This window comes from Haliotis asinina, chromosome 16, assembly GCF_037392515.1.
Source record: "Haliotis asinina isolate JCU_RB_2024 chromosome 16, JCU_Hal_asi_v2, whole genome shotgun sequence".
NCBI classification, from domain to species: Eukaryota; Metazoa; Mollusca; class Gastropoda; order Lepetellida; family Haliotidae; genus Haliotis; species Haliotis asinina.
In genome coordinates, this window is record NC_090295.1 from 34,729,475 (window position 1) to 34,745,823 (window position 16,349).

The following is a 16,349-nucleotide window of genomic DNA, read 5'->3' on the forward strand; positions in this document are numbered from 1 at the left end:
AGATGATTTCACACAAAGACTATATAGAACTATAGATCATTGGTCATAATGCAGTAGATTATAGTGATGTAAAAGAATCAGATAAGTATTTTAAGTGATCATGAGAACAGTCATTCATTGCCACAAGACATTCATACAAAAATACTTTAAATAATCTCAAACCTAAAGGTCACATGCAACATAAAACACAACTCTGCAGATTCTGATACCTTTAGGTATCCACTTACCGAAACAAATCATGAAAAGTGCCAATTCAGCCTATAAAATTGCAAAAAACGCGATGAAAAAAAACAGCCAGCAAAATCGGAGTTCATACGATTCACTAAATTTCCCCCAGCGCTGGGGGAAAAACTGGTTTCAACAGCTGCGCTGCGCTCATAACGTATGCGCAGTGAATAGGTTCGTGGAGCTTGAAACAGTATGCATGCTCAGAATATGAGGTCGTGAGCAGTAGTCTTATTTTGGTTGTGTACACAAACAAGTAAATAATCTACTCATTACATAAAAACTTGTTGATTGTAGTAAGTAGCCTCTGTCACACAGAAAGCTCAATGTCTGGTTTATTGACACCTGTATGTCTGCCTGTCTGTCTGCTAAAGACAATATACAATAGACAACTTCAAACATTGACCACATGCATTTTGAACTTAACACCTATCAGGCTATACGCCATAAACAAAATAAATTGATTTATGACCCATGCACCCGAGTCCTGTCTCTTCTACATTATGTAATTAAGCAGGTGTGATACTTGTACACATGACAAGTTTTTATGTCTGTGGGTTGCAAACAAACTACAGCCATTTTTTTGGATGATTGGATTAGAGGGAAACTGGTGCAAACCCTTGTCAGCTTAAAGTCCTGCTTTGTACTTGGACGGATGACACTTTCCAGTCACACAGTAGTTCACCATCTCTGCTGGGATTTTTGATTTGTTCGAACTCACATTCAGAGAATGTGTATTTACAAAACCCAACATCTCTATATACATTCTCTATGGATAACAACTTCTTCTAGTGTATATGATTTTGTTTGAAAACGGTATATGAATCCATACTGAAACGATGCATCAAGTACAATAAAAGAAGTGGTTGTCCATAAAGAATCTTACTTTCTAGTGACTAGCCATACTTGTAAAATGCCCATCAAACAGATCATCTTTCTGAACACACAATGAGCCCTCAGCGTATCAGCAAATGAACCAGCCAATCGGAAGCAATAGTTTCACTTGAGTGCACAGCCACCCGCTATGACTGGGTTCGGTCTCCAAAGGACTCCTTTTCAAGGGAAGTAACCCCAAATACAAAATATTGCACTTTTGAATCGCGATTGTATGCTTATAATTCTGTTTATTTGTCTTTTTAACAAGCAGCAATGTATATTAGATGTCACGAATAAGTGATAATTGTGTTCTAATTATGTTTGATTTTTTGGTTGCATGTGACCTTTAATGATATCCTTGTATACAAATGTCTAAACCGAATTAAACAAGTTTCCTGTGAAGATAACTGTAAAATATCAATTAGTCATGGACATTGTATGCTGGACAAAAAACAGTGAGGGATATGTAAATTTTGAAATTATGCAGGATCTATCCATTCAATGACGCACTGATAAAATATCAACCACAAAAACATCAATATCCCTGACATATTTTGTCCAGTATAAATAGATCAGATACTTTTCATCTTCAAAACTGAAGTAATGTACACCCAAATACTTGGGGAGTTTCTTTCTCAACCTTCAGCAGAAACTAGCGCTATCTCAAAGACATGTTGCTGTTTTCAATGATACTTTTAATCAAAGGTATGAGTTTACTAAAAATAAGACATCCACAATGAAATGTATATATTCTCAGAAAGATGAATGAATGAAGACCACAAGCACAGGAAGAATATCAGTTGGCTTTGTTTTAAAAAGTTGGAAAGCTTCAGATTCACAAACAAGAACAACCCACATCTACTGTTCAAACCTTTGACTTAGAGTGACCATATTTTGATACCCGGCAAAATTTGAGCAAAATTCTTTAAAAATTCCAAGGTACTTGTACCAGTTCTTTTAAGTCCATAATATTAATATACCACTCAAAAGAATTAAAGATTATACTTAATCTGCTGTCATTTAGGAATATAAAATCATCAGGTGGTTCCTTAAATTCTTATGAGTAGCATAAATAGTTTAAGTTTCATCTCTGCATTTTTCCATACCCTCAAATATTGTTCTAAAGTATATATATCAAATGCAGCAATACCTTTCACAGCAGTCGCCTTTCCCCTTTTAGAAAAGGTTGATATATTGTTTTTAGGACATGAAACCACTTCTGCTGGTAATTTTAATTTGAATTTTGAAGCCTGATGCTGATAGGCTGAAATATCACCCAACAAGCTCTGCAGTATCATCAGATCTTCATGAAGAGCAGTATCATATCTGTTTTCAGACTGGACTGGCACCTCGAATAGAGCACTATTCTGCATCTACATCTCCTTGGCAACTGTTCCTAATCAACATCATATATCCAGGACTAAACAAAACAAGGCAAAACAAGGATAATGGTTCTATGCTCATACTACTACAGTGTTACTTATCAAATGGCACTAAATTCAAACTTAACTTTGAGTGGTGACAGTTCCTATACAAGCATATTCCAGCAATATCATGGCAGGGTACACAAGAATTGGTCTTAACTCATTGTACCCATGTGGGCAATCGAACCTGGACCTTGTCATGAAAAGCTAACACTTTAACCACCATGCTACCCTATTCCTGGTGTTAAGGTGGTGTGGGTATTTGAAAGAAACATGACTGAATTTGGTCATTTTTCATGGCCAGGCATCAGAAACTAGCAGCCAATGTCCAGCAGAATCTGACAATAGCACACAATTATCAAATACTGTGCATTCCACACGATAAATATAACCCTATAATATACAAAGAGAACTACTGACACTAAATCCTATACACTATAACAAAACTCATCCGCAAACAAATCGGTATCATAATTATTCAAATACACAGAAATATCTAGATTTCCTGTCACGAAATAACACGAAATTCTTCACCAAAACAAAATAACTTAAGATTTAACCTGTTAGTTCTCACTCCTGTTTATATTTTTGTAAGTATGTAATGGACAATAGCTGCGCTCTAAATTATGAGTATTATTCAGTTTACTTCAATTGTACAAGAGTACAAAATCTAGATTAGCGCAATCCAGAAAAAAATTTAACTTTTTATTTCTTCATTACTACTCTTAAAAACTTCAATTCAAATCTCCTTGGGAAGACATCTATTTCTGAATCACCAAAGAAAGGACTCATTGTTTTCCAGTGTTTTACAAATTACTTTTGGGGGGATTTGGCATCTTAAACCAATTTTCAAATGCAGAAAGCTGAGAATGAAAAAAAGTAAGAATTCCAAGGTTAATGATATAATTTTTAAAAATGCCTCATAATTAAATTCAACATTAAATATAAAAGAAGCTGAGAATCAAACAAAGTAAGAATTCAAGGGTTAATGATACAATTAAAAAAAAATATCTCATAATTAAATTCAACATTATATAAAAAAAATAATATGAAACAATTCTTTTATACCTTTGCAAAATTATATGCTGTTGGGATTAAACAAAAAATCAAATATATTAATATTTCTTGAATTGTATTCAGAACATTGACTTAAATAGAAAATACCTACACATCTGTGGCATACATATAGCATAAAATTAAACTAAATCCATCAGTAGGGCCCTATATGTTCCTAATCAGCCCTAACCACTGACTAAGAAGTGAAGATGATAGTACAGATTTCTATTTAAATGCAAAACAGACACAGACAGAACTATTACTGTCAAAACAGCTGTTGCCAAAACAGCTGGTGGTACTAACAATGGGTCAACGTTAGTCCTAATCTGCCTCAAACAGGTTTCAGGCATTCCTACAATATCACCAACAAGTTTATTTTACTAATTTATAACAGAACCAATGCAAACATTGCTATCAGTATTTTATGAAGGCTAGTTTAGAGGAGTCAACATGCCAACCACATAACATTGAGAGTAGATTATATTAACATTATGGGAGGGTCAAGTATGCACTACTGAAAGATGTTTTTGAAATACACACATTATTACTGAAAACAAGGGAAAATAAACAAGAAAAAAATACACCTAGGGAACACAGAAATTAATAACTATCACATCAACTAGCACTAATATCTTTGTTCATTATGCAAGTCAATCAAAGGGTAAATGCACCATCAATCTACCGATATCAATCTACCATCAATCTATCAACAAAAGTAAGGCAATTTTAAAGTTAACAATATCATAATCACAACATGATTTTCAACTTAAAACATCTTTAAAAAGCATTTCTAAACCCCCAAAATAGAAATTTCAGACAAGCTTCAATTCCTTCACTCACTAACTACCAAGAATTTTTAAAAATCTAATTTTATATCACTTTCTTAATACCATATTTAACACAATAATAGCCCTGAGTGCTTAGAAACTTGACATATGAGGCACTTATAATCATAAACAATTATAAAAAAGTTATATTTTCAGATAACATGCAGTGGAGGACAGTTCAAATGCTATTAATACAACAGTTGATAGCTACAAGGCAGCTAGATATATATGGTGTGGATTTTGCACTTGGAATGTCACAATTCATCAATGTATCCCACAAAACATCCTCGATATCTCCAGGGTATATGTTCCGATAAATCTCCACTATACCTTGGACGCATCTACGGTTCAGCCCGTACATTTTCTTACATCCCTTGGCTGGCTTTTTATCCAATCAGGTGTCTATGCTACGAAGCTGCACACGCCAATCACAACCCACTTTTATTTTTTAAATTATCTAACCGATTAGTCTTGACAACACAATTCATGCAGAGGAACCCTGAATGAGGTAGCAGGAGTTCTTGCATTTATTTTTTGAAAGTGTCGGACCTGACAATTTGTCTGTATCAATTTCCCAAGATCGGAGTCGCTTTGCAAACAAACCTTCATTGCTGCGATGCTATCTTTTTGACACTGCCTGGTTCAGTTATAACAGCTGCTTATCTCATTGGCTACTGTGACAATGCAGAGCCAGCAAAGGTAGGTAAGAAAATTATTGGGCCAAGACGTAGATGCATCTAGGGTATAGTTTAGATTTACTGGAATGCATACCCTGGAGGTATCGAGGATGCCCGCAAAACAGAGTAAAGAGAGTTGATTCAATCTATAATTCAAAAAGCATTTCAAAATGTAAAATGCTTAGAACATTTGGAATACCATGTCTGGCAATAGTAGAATCTAACCTTTTCACAATACAAATGCTAAATCTTACTGCATAATAAATTAGAAAAACCTATATCACTAATATAAGATTAATACCATCTGGTTGATGGTAACAACATAATCCTAGCCGGACCTTAGGAACATGGAGAAGTTCAAGCAAAAACAATGGGGTAAAAAGGCATGTACCGATTCATTTCACAAGCATCCGATCAAGTATTGATACAGCTCCTGTACAGTGAACAGTAATTCAACTCAAGTACTGCAAATTATACCAATACAGTTTAAGTACTGCATATTGAAGCAATAAAACTCAACTACAGTAAATTGTACCAATACAACTTGGGTACTACAAATTGTACAAATACAACCTTTGTACCTCAACCTATAAGAATACAACTCAAGTATTGCTAATTTGTATCAACACAATTCAAGAACTGCAAACTGTATCAATACAACTCAGGTATTTGCAAATAGTATCAATACAACTAAGGCATTGCACTTGTATTGTTATAATTGAAAATATAATAATAACTCTGGATACAAGAAACATTTACAAAGAATCCAGAGTTGTATTTGGTTGAAGGATTGAGTTTCACTGTACAGTAGAACACATGGTTAATATGAACTCTGACACATCTTACCGACGAACATAACCAACAGAAATACAAAGCGCCAACGGTTTGAACCAACACTGGTATAATGTACCAACAACTGTAACCAACTATTTCCAAAGTCCCCTCTGATTACTATTATCACATATTAAAGCAAGTAACAACATGAAAACCCACAAATTAGTTCTGGCAAATCTGGAACATGCCACATGACTATGAAATCTACCAATGTAAGCTATTCTGTTACTGAAAACAGAAACTAGCACCACAACGACATGTATGTATATGCCGACCACCTCTCATACACAAAACTGATTATAATAAATTTAGTTTACATCTGAAATCAATGACATACTGATTATCGCTACAAAAGTTATGGCTTATTCCATATAAATATTTCAGAATCTCTTTCATCATTTGTTTGCTGTTCAAGCCACACTCAGCAATAATAAAGCCACATGGTGGCGGTCTGTAAATAATCGGGTTTCGACCTGACAGATTACATGAAAACCATGGGCACGTACCTATTACATACATATACTGGACAAAATAAGTTAGGGATATTGGCATTTTTATGACTGATATTTTTTGCCAGTTTGTCAATGAATAAATACATCCCTATTCATAATTTCAAAATTTACAAATATCCCTAACCATTTTTGTCCAGGATACTAACTATCACTAAACATCAGTAGGATAAACTCAATGGACAGAAATTTGTTTGTTTTGCACAGAATTGGTTACAACCAAACCTGCCAGTAATATTTATTTGTCGAAAATAAAAAAATTACACACATGTGGATCATAATACAATAGATATTTGAAACTGAAGGCAAGCCCACCTAGCCAGGAATATTTTGTGATAATTTCACTCCGATCTCTCCATGCTGATACCTATATACAAAATTAATGCATGAGCTACAAGAATCAACTCTAGTGATATAACGCTTATATACACCAATGATATAAATGCACCTAACATACTTCCACTCTGCATGAAAACAGTACAGTCAAATGTCACGATTCTTCCTGGAATGTACACAAAGCTTTTATACGGGTCTCACATTGTTAGCAATATTTATATGTGCCTTGAAGCACTGCATGCTTGTCCAAAGCACATACCTGTGTCAAACAACCCACACTGTGAGCCTATACTAAAACCAACCAAACAATACACTTTCATTCAGTAACATGTCATCAGTCATTGGGGTGACATCTTTCATATGAAAGTAAAAAAAGTTTTGGATGAGAAAAATGAAAATGAAAAAAGAAACCATAACTCTTTAGGTCTCCTTCTGTGGCTACCTGTTCAAAATATACATCTTAGATTTGACAATTACGCAAAAAGTAAACAAAATGTTTCTGCTATTTCCTGAAAATCAAACATATTTGACATGTTACAATCCTTTACAACTCGCTCTGCTTTGAAATAATCTTTCAAGAACAAGGTTCTTGTGCTGCAACCAGATTTCCTTCGAAGGAGCCAGTTTGCCCCTACTTTCAGAAAATGTGCACCAATAACCATGTCAAGTCAAGCTCTGTACAGTGATCAAGTGATCAACTTCATATGCAAACAGATGTAATAGCAATGCGCAGAGCTTAGGAAGCCTCTTTTTCAATTCTGATACTTTCAATATTTCATTTTAATTTCCAAATGTTTGACATAGTTTTCAGTGAAAATACTCATACTTTGAAACTAATTACATATTGGATATATAAAAATGTGTTACAAATTATAAATTTTTGTCATTGTTGGCTCATATATTCATAAATAAAACACTATGGTAACCACAGTTAGTGAGAATCCTGCAATTGCACCATCTAGCTGCAGCACTGTGCCACCTCCCCCTCAATCCCCTCCAATCCTCAACCCACTCAATGATCAACCACAGTTGTCATGCAAGAATCCCTTGCCATCCATAGGGAATCAACAGACATCTGTAAAGTCCTGAGACATCTGTAAAGGCCATGTAGAAAGGACAGATATTGTAAGATCTTCCCATGACTATGTACAGCCTCCCCAACCCCTTCTGTCACCATATCCTTACCCCAACAACTGGTTCCCTTACACTTCACATCTTACACCACCCCATTAACTCAGTGTCTACATAGTTCGAGAGTGTGTATTTTTGCAGAATACAAGAACGAAATAGACCCCTTAAGGCAAATAAGTCTACCTTCATCTTTCCCCGTTTCATCCCATCCCACCGCTACCCACCCAATGACACTGTAAGCCATCCCACTACATCGGCAGCAGGTGGTCGTCTCTCTCCTCAACATCGTCTAGTTGATCATCCCCTACACCCTTGTAGGTCCGAGGTCCACGGTTTTCTCCACTCCGGCACACAAAGTTACACCCATCCTACAACAAAGAGTGAGTGAGTGGGTGAGTGAATGGGGAGTAAGTAGGGGAATGAGTAAGTGGGTGGAGGAGTGAGTGAGTGAGTGGTAGGGGCAGAGAGCAGGTGAGTGAGAGTGAGTGCGGGAGTGAGTTGGTTGGGGTGAGTAAGGGAGAGAGTGAGTCAGGGAGTGAGTGAAAGTGAGTGGGGGAGTGAGTGAGTGAGAGTGAGTGAGAGGGTGGGTGAGTTAATGGGTGAGAGAGTGGGTGGGTGAGCGCGAGTGAGTGGGTGGTTGAGCGAGGGAGAGAGTGAGTCAGGGAGTGAGTGAAAGAGTGAGTGAGTGAGAGTGAGTCAGAGGGTGGGTGAGTTAATGGGTGAGATAGTGGGTGGGTAAGCGTGAGTGAGTGGGTGGTTGAGCGAGTGTGTGTTTGAGTGAGGGATAGAGTGAGTCAGGGAGTGAGTGAAAGAGTGAGTGAGAGAATGAGTGGGGAATGTGAGTGAGAGTGAGTGAGTGAGAGGGTGGGTGAGTTAATGGGTGAGAGAGTGGGTTGGTGACTGCAGAAGGGAGTGAGTGAGGAAGGGAGTGAGTGAGGGAGAGAGTGAGTGGGGGAGTGAGTGAGAGAGTGTGGGGGGAGGGAGCAAGTAACATCATAACATGACATGAAAATAAAGTCACGATACGTTGTTTTTGGATGAAACATACTTCTCAGAACCTGTCTACACAATGTTCAATAACACAAGAATATGAATATTTCAGTAATATAATGACAATGTATTGTGGCCCGCTTGTACTAGTCCAGACTTACTGGTTTTATAGTGCTGGCTCACTGAGATACCATGCAACAGTTACAAATGAATACCCCTCAGACATTACACTGACTCCGAGTCAACCAGACCTTATACCCATTACAAGTACCACATTATATCATCTTTTGCTATGAGGCATCCAGGGATTGTACCCACGACCTTCCGCTCTCAGGCTGCACATTCTAACCACTACACATAGAGAGAGAGATTGTACAAAAATGAATCAGCAAGTATGGTTTTACATTGCTTTTACACTAGAAATGGGCTCCACACATTGTACCCATGTGGGGAATCTAAATTTGATCTTCGATGTGACGAGCAGACACTTTAACCATTAGGCTACCCCACCATCCCTTGTTAAAACCAAGGGTTAATTGTATAAGCAATGGCACAAGACTGCTGAGATTGATATTATATTATATTGATATGGGGTACTGAAAGTCCATTGTTTCCTGGAATTCCTGTATGGTGTTCCGGAGATCTCTTTTTTTCTGGGAGTGTTAGTGAGTTACATTTATGCCAACTCTGCAATATTTCATCAATATGGTGGCAGCCTGTAAATCATCCAATCTGATCACAATCCAGTGATTGACACGATGAGCATCGATCTACACAACTGGGACACGAGGATGTGTCAACCAAGTCAGCAAGAATGACCACCTGATAACCTTAGTAGTCTCTTACGAAAAGCATGGGTTACGAAATATCAGTTCTAACCCAGATCTTCACAGTTTCTTTCTGGGAATTCCAACATAGGGAACTATTTGTGTATTCTTGTCGAGAAAATCAGTTAGGGGTACTGGGGATCTATCAAATCTCTAACTCCTCCTCCAACCTGACCGACTGAGTTACTCACCGCCTGCAAATTTCCAAAATCGACCCAGAAACTGTAGTTCGGTATTTGTTCCATTCCCTTGGCACCAAGAACAAACCGCTGATACAGAAAGCCGAAGAAGAGGTACACAGCTATCAAACTGAAAAAGCTGCAACAAAAGAGTCATGCTGCTGCTGATTTTTATGGAGAAGCATGTCCAATGTGAATGACCTGCCTAAATATTATGAACTATGTATGTGACCCCCCTGCAAGCCATGTACAAAATCACTGACCCCTCCACGCTTCCCATAATTTTTAAGCAAAATGTTTTAATATTCTTAAGTATGTGATGATCTTTACAGAACATAATTGCCAAATTCTGCAAAGGTCTTGTACAAAACCAATTTTTCACCTAAACAAATTGGCATTGACACAAACAACATGACTGTGATCAAAATCATACTACACACATTTATCAAGATAAGTATCAATTTTTCCTTATCCTGACTCATGCTTAATTGCTTATTTACATATTGCAAACAAGTATCAGCACTGGAGTTTTTCGATATTTTTGTTTTCCACTGCACTATGCAACAGTCCAGCTTTATTTTGAAAGGTCTGCTGGGATACGATTGTAACTTCATCTGCAAATAATGAAGAAAGGATGGCTCTTCCTTTCAGGGAGTAAACTCGTCACCCCATACACCACCCCCACGCGGAGACACAACGTGAATTGTAACTGGCAAACCCAAATTACCCTGCTGCTTTGGAAGTGATTTTGAACATGAAGTGTATAGTCACACTTAAGCTCAGTATTATTCATTGCACTGCTTACACTCAAACAAAACTTAGTAGAAGGTTGTGTCAGATGACCTTTGAGCGACCTATGACAACCGAGGGGATTTACCCAATCAGACAACGGCTACTGTCTAGGGTTCGGCGGGACTAACAAACTTTCCCAGTCACTGATACAGATCTCTAAACAAACAAAAATCTGTATAAAACACCGATATTTCGGCTTCCTTGTCTCATGGTTACCACCAGCTTACTACAAAACCCTGAATATTGACAGAAAATGCTGTTTTCAGCGACTGTTTACTCACTGTTGTGGCGTGCTGCATGTGCATCATTTGGTAGAGATTGTACAAAATATAGCATTCAAATAAAAGATATGAGTGAATGTCAGCTTTTGCAATTTGGTAAGATGTGTTCTGATTTGTCAATTGAAAAGCTTAGCTGACACAACCTAATAATTGGGTTTGTTAGACTCTGTATAGCAGTGTAACAAGCCTTAGTTTACTTAGCCTTGGTACCAAGTTCTCTACTGTGCAACTTACACTATGATGAAGATGGACCCCAGGCTGAGGTTACTGGATGGCTTCGTAGGACAGATATCCTGATGACTCAACTCAAACAGGTAGTAGCAGTCAGCAGACTTGTTGTTGTTTTCCTCCAAAATAATCATCTGGGCATGCAGCTAAAAAATGTGAAAGCAATATCACATGAGGAACATCAAAACAACAAGAGACACAAAATAAAATGCTACTGGAGACTTTACTCTGGCCCAAAAGATCCCCAGTACAGGAGTGTGTGCTTCTAAAGGCTTATTCTGACCAGAAATATCACAAACATAAAAGTTTGGGTTTCTGAAGACTTACTTTGGCCAGGAATATCACAAATACACGAGCCTGGGTTTCTGAAGACTTACTCTGGCCTGGAATATCACATTCAAAAGTATCGTGAAATGACAAGCAGTTACAAAAGAAAATTCTGAACTGGCCTCACATCTGAAATGGACTCATCGCAAGTGAACATGATGACTGCTCGACGCCCTTCTCCACCGCAGTGGCGGTTGTAGGTATGACCTCCAAGGTACTCGAGGTACAGCCAATCAGCTGGCAATACACATATTATTAGAGGCAGTTGATCTCGAAATATTTTTCAACAAATTTATTATTATTTCTCTCATGAATCTTCATGGTGATGTGTAGTCTTATGCAGGTGCAGGTCACAAATTAGTTACCATGGTTACAGTTAGGCAAATAAATATTAGGAGGGTGGGGGATTCACATGGTACATCAAATGACCTAGCCATAAATTATGAGCAGTCCCTAACAGTATCTCAATATAAGGCTAATGGTACAATATATCCTGTACAAAATATGTATCATTCATCACATTACAAGGTATTTATATTGAACCGTGTGATTGATGTAAACATTACTAAAACACTCCTTTTTCACATAAAACAGGGTAGGGTTATAGTTGGCACCATGTTTTAAACACTTTATTCATATGCATTTGAGAAAAAAAAAGGTAAAAAAACATTCAAATTTGATGAATCATTGCTGATGAATCAATGCACATAAGAATTCAATTGTCACTACAGCATAAAAAATAATAGCCCCAGTATTCTCAGAGTCAGAATGTAAAGCAAAATATTTTTTCCAAAGTAATACAGTTGGGGACCTCTTTAATCAACTTACTTCCAGATATGATATCAGCATTGTTATAATATCCCAGGATGACAGGGGGTTTCTTTGAATCCTTTGTATCCACTTGTATGGCACCAACATTATCAATCCCATTCACAGCACCACAGATGGCAACAGTATAAACATACTTGCCCGAGGGATCGGGAACCGTATAGCTAAAAGAACAGAAAAGAAAGTATGTACATAATCATAAAACTTTTACACCCTGTATTTTCTATGTTACATATTTTTTAAAGACAGCAGTGGACAGGGTGGTTATTACTTTCATACTGTTATCAATTATTGACAAGCTACCTCTATTAACACATTAATTGAATGCAATGTGAGGAAAATCAGCACAAATCTATAGAGTTTCAAGTTCCAAACAGAAAATAGCTACTGCATGTAACGGTAAACACACAGCACAAATTTATAGAGTTTCAAGTTTCAAACAGAGAATGGCAACTGCATGTAACGGGTGTTTTGATCACTTGGAACATAAAGCCGTGAAATAGGAGCTTGAAAAGAAGGGAACCTAAAAGCTAAGGATAACCAACCATAAAACTACACATTTAAACCTAAGTTTACACCAAGACCAGAAATGGACTTCACACATCGTACTCTTAATGTGAATCAACTCAGATCTGTGCCATGACAAGTGGACTCTTTGACCACTAGGCTACCCCACCACCTCAGGTCCATGAAAGTCAAACTAAAAGTTCAAATAGTCAAACGTAAGCTATAATGTAGTTTACTGGGTGCAGTGCCAGCCAGAGCCAGGGAGCAGTTATCTCACAATAGCACCCAAGCTGCCTGGCTGTATCACATATTGTCTCATGTTCCACCGATCTCCACCGAAGAGGCAAACAACCCGTTACGATCCTTAGGAGATCGAGGTAGAAACACAAGAAACAAAACAAGCATGTGCAGAGGTTTGGTTTTGTTTCTCATGCTGTTGTACTTATAGTCAGTTAAACGAGTACTCATTAACTGTGAAGGCGCTCATGGTCCCTAGGTGGAGCGTCCAATAATCAGTAATCCAGCAAAGTGCTGTACTTCCCATATGTTAAAGTCAACTAGGCATGATTCAATGTTCATTAGGCTATGTTTGGGCTGGAAATGTAAAAGCCTGTCTGAGTTCCAGGTATAAAATAATAAACCATAACAAACAGGTGAGCTTTAACTTAGTTATGAATGCAAGAAGTTCCAGAAAGAATACGAAAGCATTGGGATACCACATGATGGAACAATACAGACATCACACGCACTGTATTAAAAAAGTGGAAGTAGTGCACACTCTTCGCCTGATAATTGACTTTGTTAATTAGTGATGTAATTAGTAGACACTCTACCTCGGGACCACAAGCACTATAACAGTGAATCATAGTAAATGAGTGAGTGAGTTTAGTACTCAGAAATATTCTAGCTGTATGGCAGCGGCCTGTAAATAATGGAGTCTGGACCAGACAATCCAGTGATCAACAGCATGAGCATCAATCTTCACAATTAGGAACCAATGACCTGTGTCAACCATGTCAGCGAGCCTGACCACCAGCTCCCATTAGTCTCCTCTTACGACAAGAAGAGTTGCCTTCTATGGCAAGCATGGGTTGCTGAAGGCCTGTTCTATCCCGGACCGTCACGGGAACACAGAAGTGTAGTGGTAGTGCAAGAAATAAAAACAAACCATCTCACTGTGCCACACCCTTCCCATTCATTTTTTTCTGGTACTGTACTAATGAGTACTGGATGGGGAGAAATGTGTTTCAACTGGATACAATTGAATTACACTACCCTATGGTCAGGTCTAACCCTAAACCATACAGATTGGTAAGATCTGCTTGCCTCCAAAGCTGTGTCAAACCTTTAAGGATTGAAAAGGGTCCATCAAACTATAAACCCTAACCCCCAGGATCACAAAGATGCCATACCCTAACCCTAAGTATTGTAAAGGTACCAAAAACTAAATCCTAACCCTAAGGAAAGGGATAGGAAAGGGTGACATACGCTAAACCTAAGCATAGTAAAGGGTACCTAAAATTAAACCCAAAGGATAGAAAAGGGTGACATACCCTAAACCTTGCACAAGTCTTAAGAAAAGTCAGATACTCAAGGATTGGAAAGGGTACCTGACCCCAAGACTCACAGAAATGGCGAAGAAAACAGCGAGTTACAACTAGTGCACAGAATCACTTATAAGTTATAGCGAGCTAATTGCTCTACAGCAGGCCACGCAGGTTGCGATTGATAAAGTGCACTCTAGCCCAAAAAACTGATAACAGCTGGCAATAAGACTAAAGTCCAAATGTTAAATCTCTCAACTCAACTTGAAACTGGAAGTTATCAAAAGGTCATGAATGGTATTGCTTCGAAAATGACAAACAACAAAGAAAAAACAACAACGTTATCAGCGACTGGTGTCAGTTAATTTAGTCGCCTAAAGACTGTGTCATCTTCACAAACAACACACACATTACTTTCGATAAGTAAGCACCTTTTTCCAATGAATGGTTTGAGTTTGGGATAATCCTTTGCCGAATCAGAATATTTCGGAAACGAACACCCAGTGTTAGTTGTGTATCCTCCTACTGGTTCCAGAAATGTCAGTACGTGTACAATTGCAATTACTGAAATAATCAAACTCTGCATTGTGCAACAGGATCCTAGTAGCGAACTTGACAAATACGTCAACACAATACGAAGAAATATCGATATAATTTCTCCGATTACTTTGCACCACGACAAACCAGGAAGTCCATGTGATGTTAACAACAGCACCGGACACTCTTTTTTCCTCTATGCTGATTGGCCAATGGTCCTTACTGGTTCATTGTTATTGATGCGCTGCAACGAATCTTAGCGCAGGAGCTCAGTTTAGAGTTTCAATTAATAAGCATCTGCGGGTTTTGCGCAATACCACTGTGATTAAGCAACAGAAACTGGATTCACGTAAATAAATCGACTGGATTCACGTAATTAAGTCTACGTAAACAATCTTGTCCGGTATTTTTGACGATGAGTGAACTTCTGGGATGCCCCCACGTAGGAAGAATATATGATGCAATATAAAAACATCAGAGACTGACAACAATAATGCATACGAGATGCATCTGTTTTAGTAAGACAGTGTTTCCTTTAGTAAAATACATACATATATTTCATACCAGCCTAAGTGATAAATACAGTATCACCACCACCATAAAGCTTGTTAGCGTACATATCATTTTCAACATAACCCTTACTATCATGTACGTATTTCCTCAGTAAAATGCAAAACAAGTTAGAATTTACGGTCAAAGAAATGAACGTGGCTTAATGTTTTTTGGGGGTTTTTTTATAAAAAAAGAAAACAAAATATCATTTTCAACATTTCTAAAATTATAAAGTGTACGTAGAAGCAGATTCTTGTCTTTTAGGCTTTCGACCTACATACAGAGGAAACAAAATATCCAGTAGCTCACACAATCACATGTTGCAATCAGCATTTCAGCAGTTTGGATATGCAATATTTTCCAGTGCATTTAAGCTTATTGCCTGTTTTAAATTTAGTGACAGATGTAAAATACACAGTGTGGCCACATCCTATCATATTGTATCTTATTGTTATGCTTTCTTCAAGTTTTCCAGATGCGTGGCGTCTGATCAGGTGCTTGAGATGTTTATTTATTGCTAGGGGTTTAGTACCAAACGTTACAATGAAAACCGGTTCAAAACAATTAAACATATTTGCTCACATGGGCCAGATCTTTTCTCATATGTGGTTCACAAATCCCAAAAATTGAAATGTGAGTGAAAATAATTTAGTATGAAAAGCAGTGGAGATTTTCTGCCGAAAAGAAATTAATCAAATGTTAGCGCAGGTGTTGAAAAAATGAAACAAGTGCATGCTGTACTTGATGAGCGTTAACTTGGACCAACCCTATTTGTTCTCGATATTGCACCCCCCAAAACCAATAATATCGCTTTGAAACTATGATCGACTGTTAAACAACTTTTATTCTAAGCTGAATGGAA

General features: G+C 37.6%; 1 protein-coding gene across 1 annotated transcript; it reads right to left on the reverse strand.

Annotated features, from left to right (window-relative positions):
* Positions 1-7,433: 7,433 nt before the first annotated feature.
* On the reverse strand, positions 7,434-15,098 carry LOC137267981 (cation-dependent mannose-6-phosphate receptor-like). Its single transcript, XM_067802442.1, has 6 exons — positions 14,830-15,098; positions 12,348-12,511; positions 11,647-11,756; positions 11,199-11,338; positions 9,904-10,030; positions 7,434-8,263 (listed from the first exon to the last, which is right to left on the reverse strand). Exons 1-6 carry the CDS (start codon positions 14,982-14,984, stop codon positions 8,144-8,146), a joined length of 816 nt encoding a protein of 271 aa, XP_067658543.1. The 5' UTR covers positions 14,985-15,098; the 3' UTR covers positions 7,434-8,143.
* Positions 15,099-16,349: the final 1,251 nt, after the last annotated feature.